We start from the raw sequence: 9,115 nt of genomic DNA on the forward strand, positions 1-9,115 counted from the left end.
TCTCGCAAGTGGCCCTCTTGTGCCCGAGCAGCTTGCTTCCGATGACGCTTGGTGGAGGGCAAAAGCCGGAGGCCTCACTGAAACACTGCTCATAATTTTATCATGCAATTAATAGACCTAATGAACAGGTCTGAATATGTGCTATAAGATGTATGCAAATGCAATGGTTTTTCATGACATCACAAAAACAGTGAATTCAAAACCGACTGTTTTTTGCACTTTACATGTAGTTTACGTATAGGCTGTACAGAAGGAGTGGAGTGGATGTTTTGAAGCACTGACGGTGTTTGCATAATACATCTATATCTTTGTATGGAAGCCCATTACTGCCTGGTACTTCCTTCTCTATCTGGCAACAGCATGTCAAACTTTTGATTTACTATGTTAAAATAATGGGTTTTTTTTTTTTCAAATTCTGGCTTGGTACCGTAAAGATATGACTTACTATGTCAAAACAATGACTTATTAAAGTTCTTATGAAGAAAGTAAGTAATTATTTTGCGATAAGTCGTTATTTTCACATAGCATTTTGAGAAAACGGGTATTTTGGCAGGGTAAGTCGGCATACTGCTGTCAGAAAAAAATTGTGTCCTCCTCTGCATTGGCGGGAATGGGCTTCTATCCTTTGCTTTTAAGAACGTGATGAAATTTGTTTTCCGTGATATGTCCCTTTAAGGCCAGTAGAGGTGTACGGTGTCTTTAAATGCGTCATTCGCTGACCTAAAGCATGTAACAGGTGTGCGCATGCGCGTGTTTTTTATTCATTTTAAGCGAATAAAGCACGTTACAGTCCTGCTGAAGCGGTACAGCTGTGACTGTATGACCGTATGTATTTAAGAGCACTTTTTCTTTGTTTTAAAGCGGTAACTGCGCTGTAAAGTACTCTGCTTGTTCCTCGGTGCCCGCGGTGCTGACGGCTGTCGCAAAGCGGTTCCTGGAGCAGCAGCAGTAGAGGGAAGGTGAAGGAACACGTTGGACGGGACGGCGCTCTGAGTGAAATGTGCGCTGTGTTACGGGCGAAATGCGAACACAGAAAGACTAAATGTGCGTCTGCGAGATGAGGAATGAAGCCAAGTAGGGCCGAGTGGGACTAATTGGTGAGATAAGCTGGTTAAAGTGCGGTAGTAGAGACGATGTTAGCAGTTTGCAGTCATAACTTGCTAAGTTGTGCGAGAGGGCACGTAGCTCGGCTTAGCGTCTCTAATGTTATGACCAGCAGACACCAGCATGGCTGGGAATGGACACGAACGGTTGGAGTTTGGAGCCACAGATTGCGTCCTAAAACGGAGACAAAGTCTCTTCGGAGACCAAAAACCAAGTTTTGCTCTGCTGGACCTCGGCCCATGTGTGTGCACCTCACTTCAGCACTTAATGTACACGAGCAGGCCAGTTTAAATCAAGCTGTGGAGGTCAGCTCAGAATGTGTTAAAATATCTGTGAGAGCAAATCACCCTGTAAAGCTTCGTAACTGTACCTACAGCTCGCAGCTGTACCCCTTGACTCGGGTTTTAAGTGAAAGGGTCGATACAGGAGCTCTCTCGGGATCTAAAGCATATTGTACTACACCTGGAAACCAAGTCCAGAAACCTTCAGATCAAGAAACAAGGGAAAAGGAAGCCGCCCAACGTGCCTCTGCTTCATCAAACGAGGGCAAGTTTAAAGAACTGGTATGTGTAAGTTTCCTGTGTTTGTTTCCTGCAGGCGCTTCATTGACTTGGGTATTCATTCAGCAGTGTGTTCTTGTTGTTTTCATTGTTTTTTGCAGTATGAAAATCCATGGACAATCCCCAACTTCCTCTGCATGGCCAGAATTGTGCTATCACCTGTCCTGGGTTACTTGATTATGGAACAGTGGTTCCATATATCTCTTGGACTTTTTATTTTGGCAGGAGCAACTGACTTGGTGAGTTTAAATGGCTTTGAGATCACTTTTGAGCACTTTTTTAGTTCAAACTCCGCTATTTAAGTAAGGAGGTCCTATTTTATGATGTTCCTAACATCCTAATCCCTCACAACACACAGCTGGATGGATACATCGCTCGAAACTGGCCTAACCAGAAGTCGGCTCTGGGCAGTGCTCTGGATCCACTCGCCGACAAGATCCTTATTAGTGTGCTGTACATCAGTCTGACGTGTGCACAGCTCATCCCAGGTTAGAATGCAGTCATAATGCCATCTTTTATTTATTCAGAGGAACAGCAACAATAAAAAAAGTCATGCATCACCTTAACTGGTTACGATCAAACATATTATGCATAAATGTTCACTTACAGTCTTAACTTACAGTCATATGCAGAAGTTTGCTGTCAGACTTTTCTCATTTGGCGTGGACCTGTCCGTCACACTGTCTTTAGTGCGGTCTGTTTTGACAGGTGTGAACGCTCCACCCAGATTCTGGTCCCCCCTAAACAGATGAACTGTGGTCTGCTAAAAACGCAGGCCTCTGTTTGCTGCCAAATGAACACTGATTTGGTTTTCTGCTGGTGAGAGCGCATTTTTGTGATGGTCCACACCAAACAAGGGAATTTAACATACGAACATGCTTTCATTTTCTAGCAGCAAGTCAGCGCTGTACTGTCTGCATTGGGAATGGACCGATACCTGATCCTTAAGTAACTTCTGATACAGAGTACTGATACTGTTACTGATACTAACTCTATCTGACTAACTAAATTAGAAGTCCTGATGTTTATACACTTATACTTTTTGAATATTTTATTTTGGGAAAAGCTGTGTGCGCGTGCTTGTCAGAAATTGCTTTGTGGAATTGGTCATATCATTATCCCCATCACTGATACCAATATTGCTTTTAAGAAATGCCTTTAATTATGGCACATGGATCACAGAAAGTATCGTGTCAGCAGCCTGATTGGTTACAACCAAATGTACAAACTAATCATAAAGAAGCAGATATCAAGTAGGTTTATTAGCATTGCTTTGACTGCAATACATGTCTCATCTCTAACCACACATCTCACATATATGGTAAACACTAAACCCAACCAACCAGCCCCACAGCCCAGCACTTTAACACACAAGCAACACATATGAGGGTGACAGAGCACTTGTATCGCTGCAAAATTTCTGGACACAACACACTTGGACACATATTGGTGTATTTTAGCCATTGCAATGTGAAACCATCAAACCAAATGAAAAAGGTACAGTGTCACTAAAGCTCTGGTTCTGACATTAGCAAACAAACTGGGTATGAAAAATTTCATTTTTCAGTTTTTATGTACATTTTAATATACAATCACTGTTAATTGCTGAATTTAACATATTGGTGAAAAAATAAAATATTAATATGAAATATGACCTCTGCAAAAATTATGGCACACGTAGATATTATGTTCTACTTTTTCCCAATATGATAAACTCAGAATAAACAGAGCAGACCAAATTTTTGTTCCCAGTAGAGGATGTGTTAAGTGATGTTGGTCCAAAATTGTGCTGCTGCTTTCACAGACCTACTCTTAGTTAAAACACAAAATGGTATTTTCCTGAGTGCAGGCGCAAAGATGTGTCCCGTTTCTTACAACTCAGTTCTTTGGATTTATGCCACTTAATTCAATATTCATAGGCAGTCACCCGGTTATTAACTAAACACAATGCAGTGGTATTTTGTGGTTTGTCACAAATAAGAACAAACAACTTGGTTGGGGTTAACAAATATAAATTAGAAAGTCAGATGGTGTTACTGTGCAGAAAACATGTATTTAATAGAATCGATAGAATGTCTAACAGAACTAAAATCTGATTGGCTGAGCCATGATAAAATGCTTCATATACAGACATCACTGCACACATTGTAATATTAAAAACTCCGAGCATGTGCAAAGCTCATTTGTAGTGCCATTGTCACTGTGAAAGCTACAAGATGATGCATTTTGTTACCCAGTCTGCTGACGAAAATGAAAATAAAGGAAATGAGAGGTGATGTGTTTGGCTGTTGCTGCAGCACAATCTCGCGTTTTTAGCATTGTACTGCTTTGCAGCATCTTGGTGCTTGTGCCGTCAAAACGTATAGTCATGTTCCCTGGTTAAATCAGTGGGCCTCATTCACCAATATCTTTCTAAGTTATTTCTTAAATTTGTTCTTGAGAAAGGTCCTAAGAAAAAAAAGTCTACCTCAGAGCCATAATGTGTTCTTAAACCACACAGTTGTTCACACCTTTTGTGCGCTTGAGTGTGCACAGATTCTGTTCTTACCTTATACCAAATTCTAAATAACCAATAACATTAAATAACATTGGTGAATTTCAGTCTTCATAAAAACTGCATAAGTGGGTTTTAAGAAGAAATTTCTTGTTAAGAACTTTCGGTGAAGGCGGTTGCCATGGAATGCAAGCTCTGGATGCTGAGCAGAGAGCTGCAGTTGCTGGATTGGTAGATCAGGGCTCTCCTGCAGTTTTGGGTCCACCAAGGCCGATACTGACATCCACTCCTCTGGACCCTTGAAAATATTCACAGTCCTACGTCTTTAGCATAATTTTTAAACACAAAGATAATACCAAAGTCCTTTTTTCCACCATAGATTGAATATATACCCTTAACTTGTCAGTTAATCTGGTGGATGGTGCTTTATCTTCTAAAATCTGTGAAGAGTTTGCAATTCATTTTCAAAATGAAATAGACTTGATAAGACAGAGCATAGGTCAGCCGACTGAAACAAGTTCCTGACAAGCCTCCTTCATCAGTGATGACTTCTTTCTCTGTTATCAAACATCAGGAGTTATCAAACATTATAAGCAAATTAAGTTTATCCACATATGATCCCTACCTGCTCCTACTTTATTCCTCAAGATGGTTCTTGATTGTGTTCAAAATGATGTCTTAACTGGTGTAAACTGTTCTCTGTTAAAGGTGCTTTTCCAGATGCTTTTAAAACTGCCCTGGTGAAGCCCCTACTGAAAAAGAATAGCATGGATCCTTCCATACTAAATCATTTTAGATCAATTTTTAATATTCTTTTTTTAAGTAAAGTCTTTGAAAAAAGTTAGCTTGAAACAATGAAATGCATATGTAATATCAAAGTTATATTTATTTCAGTCTGGTTTTCCTTATAACCATAGTACTGAGGCAGCATTGGTTTGTGTTGTGAATGACTTTAGGCTCAGCGCTGATGCAAAAATCCTTATATTTTGGTCTTATTGGATCTTTTGTGCAGCTTTTGATACCATTGATCACAAGAGTCTAATACACTGTCTTGAACATTGGGTCGGCCTCTCAGGTACAGTTTTAGAATGGTGTAAATCATATTTAATGCATGGACAATTCTTGCTTTCACTGGGAAATCATTAACTGAAGAGTGTACATTTATTGTGGAGTCCCAGGGTTCAGTTTTAGGGCACTTGCTCTTTGTACATGTTCCCTCTAGGTGATGTCATTAGGAAACGTAATATAAATTTTCATAGCTATACTGATGACACACAATTATACATTTCGATTCTGTCTGATGATCAAGACTTACCAGCTGTGTGTCATATTTCTCACAAAATGTCGTACCGCTTAATAACGAAAAAGCTGAAATACCGATACTTGGTACTGAAACTTTGAGAAAAATGCTTTATGAGAAGCTCTGTTCTCTAGCTTTGTATACCAAACCTGAAGTATGAAACCTGGGTGTGATCTTAGATTCTGAGCTCTGATTTATCCCACATGTAAATGCAATCACTAAAGTAGCTTTTTAATCGTTTGAGAAATATTGCTAAAGTTTGGCCTTTTCTATCTCAAAGCAATGCAGAAAAACTTGTTTATGCATTTGCTACAAGCCAAATTGTTTGCTGTAACACGTCTTACTGGACTTCCTAAGAAAACAACACTTCCTCTACAACTTGTACAAAATGCGGCAGTGCACACACTAACACAAATAAAACAGAGAGATCATATCACTCCCATTTTAAAAGAGCTGCACTGGCCACCTGTATCATTCAGAATAGATTTTAAAGCCAAAAGTCTAGCTATGTGAAAGTTATGGCACATTTTATATTTTATTTATGCCCAGTATGACAATTCAAAATAAATTGAAACTGTGCACTGAAATTAGCAGACAAATGCCATATTTAAGTTTGTTGCCAGAAGAGCATTTTTCACTTATAAATAAAAATTGCCTGGAGGAGTTCAAACGTCTGTGACTGCATACGACTGTAAATCTGCCACACCCACATCAGGCCAGTGCTGGCATTTTATACCTTTTTTTTATACTTACACTGTGACCATTAAAATAGCATGCACTCTTTGGTCTCTCATTGTAGTTTGCTTGAAAGGGTATTAGCAGACCAAAAACATAAAAAGGCATTAAAAAGTCCCATCTAACTTTTATTTACTCAGAACCTCCCAACTATTTCTTCTGTAGTTCCTCTCACGGCACTGGTGATATCCAGGGATGTAGCTCTGATTGCTGCAGTGTTCTATGTCCGCTACAAGACTGTTCCTCCCCCAGTAAGTAATGAGGATTATTATTTTGTAGGAAGTGATTTTATTGCATAACACCACGACTTGGTTATTCGAAACAAAATATTTCAACATAATAGTGCAGTTATTTCAGAATTTAATTGACAACAAAAGTGTTTCTCTCAACAGGTAACTCTAAGCAAGTTTTTCAACCCGTGCTACACTACAGCCCAGCTTAAACCAACTCTTATTAGCAAGGTGCAGTATTCAACTTATTTTTTTCCATTATATTTCTTGTTTATTTCTAATACTCTTTGGTGCATCTCTTCAGGAGTTCTTACCAATGCATTTGAGTGCAGTATTTATTTGACGTTACTCAAACAAAGCCAGCAATTAACACTTACAAATTTAGGCCACATAGACTCCAGAATGTATGTATTATATCATTACAATTTGACAGAAGAATAAACAAATCTCTGTTTGTGTTTTTAGGTCAACACTGCTATCCAGTTGTTACTGGTAGCTGCATCACTTGCATCCCCAATATTTCACTACACTGACAGTGTTCTGCTGCAGTCACTGTGGTAAGGAAGCTATATAAATAATTTATTAAAGCATAGTACAATATTAGTCTTTGCATAGACTAAATCTGTGTGAGTTTATTATATGTAAAATGCCTTTTGTTGTTTATAGGTATGTCACTGCACTGACAACTGCAGCATCTGGTTACAGCTACTATCATTATGGTAGGAAAACTGTTGAAGTACTGAACAACACAAAATAGTTTTACCATCAGTGTAACCGGATGGCTGGTAATCATTTGACGAAACAGTCTGTGTACATACTGGAGATCCTATTTCCTTTGTAACAAATATTTTAGTGTACAGCAACCTACTGAATGAAACTATTTTGATACCACCGCGCACAGCAACTGTCTAATAGAGACAGCCAGAACGTGGTCTGTAACTGTGTGGAATGTTTTTTTTTAAATGTCTTTCAATCACCACCACAATTTTTTGATTAAAACTAAATTTGAACCAACCTCATCTGTAGCATTCACTGTGATTTCTAAGATACTAAGATGTACTGTGGCATGGAAATCACCATTGTCTGATCAAAACTTTGTATTTCTAAAATGGCAACTTTTTAGAAGGAAAAAAAGGGAAAAAATGGAAATACAGGACTTTTTCCTGCGAGCAATGAAATTGAAGTTTTTGTTGTTGCTGAAAATGTGGAAGACAAGTCAAAGTACACATTTCATGGTGCTTTAAGCAGTTCTGTGTAGGTAGGATGTAACCCATTAGAACTGTGCACAACACCTGCTTCATTTCCACTGGCCTGAATTATACCCAGTTTTGGCCACCATTATTGGCACCCCCGTATTTTAAGTGCATAAAGTACAATATCTCCAAGAATAAAAATGTGTTGTGAAACATCTGTGGACAACATACACTCACGTTCAATATACAACAGCTAAGGGTAAAAAATAAAAAAAAATTATAATAAAATATAAATAAAAACAATAGGAGGAACAAAAGCATCAAAATGGAAATATGGATGTGACACAATTATTGCCACCCTTTTGATGAGTTCCATTCAAATTAGTCTAGATTAGACTTGCCTCTGATAAATGAGGGCTCACGACTTAAATTAACCAAAATGATGGCTTTAATGCTTAGAAAGGCCACTTTACTTTCCCTGATCCCTTTTTCACACTACTGAAGCCAAGAGAGCTGTCAGAGAGCATCAAAAGTGCTATTGTCTCCAAGCCCAAGAATGGTAAAGGGTACAAAGTCATCTCCAAAGTGCTTGCCATCCCTGTTTCAACAGTGCTTAATGTAATTAGGAAGTTTGTTGCTCATGGAACTGTAAAGATCTTCCTAGGATGTGGGTCAGAGAAGAAAATCAGTGAGAAAAGTCTTCAAAAGTTGGAGCGAACTGTGGAAAAAACACCATGTAAAATATCCAGAGAGCTAAAGGCAGACCTGGAGCAACCTGGAGTGATGGTTTCAACCTGTACCTTCCACCACACGCTAAACCAAGAAGGACTTCATGGACAAAAGCCAAAGAAGACAACTTTGCTGAAAGATAGACATAAAAAGGCATGACTGATCATTGCCAAAACGTACCTATACAAACCATGATCCTTATGGGCAAATGTTTTGTGGACTGCTGAAACCGAAACAGAGCTCTTTGTCAAAGCAGACCAGTGATTTGTTTATGTGAGATGAAATGCGTCTTATAAGCAAAAGGACACCCGACCTTTAGTCAAACATGGTCGTGGATCCATAATGTTGTGGGGTTGCTTTGCTGCCTCAGGTACTGGAAGCCTCAACTGAATTTGAAGGAATAATGAAATCAGGTTACCGAGGCATTTTAGAGGGAAATGTGCTACTTAGTGTAAGAAAGCTAGGTTTGGATTGAGGATCATGGGTCCCCCAGCATGATAAAGATCCAAAGCACACATCAAAAAGCACAACAGAATGGTTGCAAAAGAAGTGGAGTTTTAAACTGGCCAGCAATAAGTCCTGGTCTTAACCCCAGTGAAAATCTTTGGAGACAGCTGAAATTTGCCATAGGGAAGAAACACCCTGCAAACATTCAAGAGCTTGAAAAGAGTTTGCAATGGAGGAGTGGGGAAAAACTACCAGCAGACAGGTGCAAAAAGCTTGTACATGGCTGTCAAAAATGTTTGGAGGCTTTCATTGCTGTTAAAAGG

At 39.0% G+C, this 9,115-nt stretch overlaps 1 protein-coding gene across 1 annotated transcript; it reads left to right on the forward strand.

Annotated features, from left to right (window-relative positions):
* Nucleotides 1–756: 756 nt before the first annotated feature.
* On the forward strand, nt 757–7,437 carry crls1 (cardiolipin synthase 1). The gene is made up of 7 exons (XM_036593906.1): nt 757–1,667; nt 1,766–1,903; nt 2,023–2,152; nt 6,359–6,444; nt 6,586–6,654; nt 6,889–6,980; nt 7,090–7,437. The coding sequence occupies exons 1-7, from the start codon at nt 1,134–1,136 to the stop codon at nt 7,178–7,180; spliced, it is 1,140 nt and encodes a 379-aa protein (XP_036449799.1). The 5' UTR covers nt 757–1,133; the 3' UTR covers nt 7,181–7,437.
* The last annotated feature ends 1,678 nt before the right edge of the window (nt 7,438–9,115 follow it).

Source organism: Colossoma macropomum, unplaced genomic scaffold, assembly GCF_904425465.1.
Source record: "Colossoma macropomum unplaced genomic scaffold, Colossoma_macropomum, whole genome shotgun sequence".
Taxonomy (NCBI): domain Eukaryota; kingdom Metazoa; phylum Chordata; class Actinopteri; order Characiformes; family Serrasalmidae; genus Colossoma; species Colossoma macropomum.

Bases quoted from the DNA above. Each gene is read 5' to 3' on its own strand.
- crls1 (XM_036593906.1), top strand. From the start codon at position 1,134: ATGTTAGCAGTTTGCAGTCATAACTTGCTAAGTTGTGCGAGAGGGCAC. The intron at 2,153-6,358 runs GTTAGAATGCAG...TTTCTTCTGTAG, and splicing joins GTGTGCACAGCTCATCCCAG to TTCCTCTCACGGCACTGGTG. The intron at 6,981-7,089 runs GTAAGGAAGCTA...TGTTGTTTATAG, and splicing joins GTTCTGCTGCAGTCACTGTG to GTATGTCACTGCACTGACAA.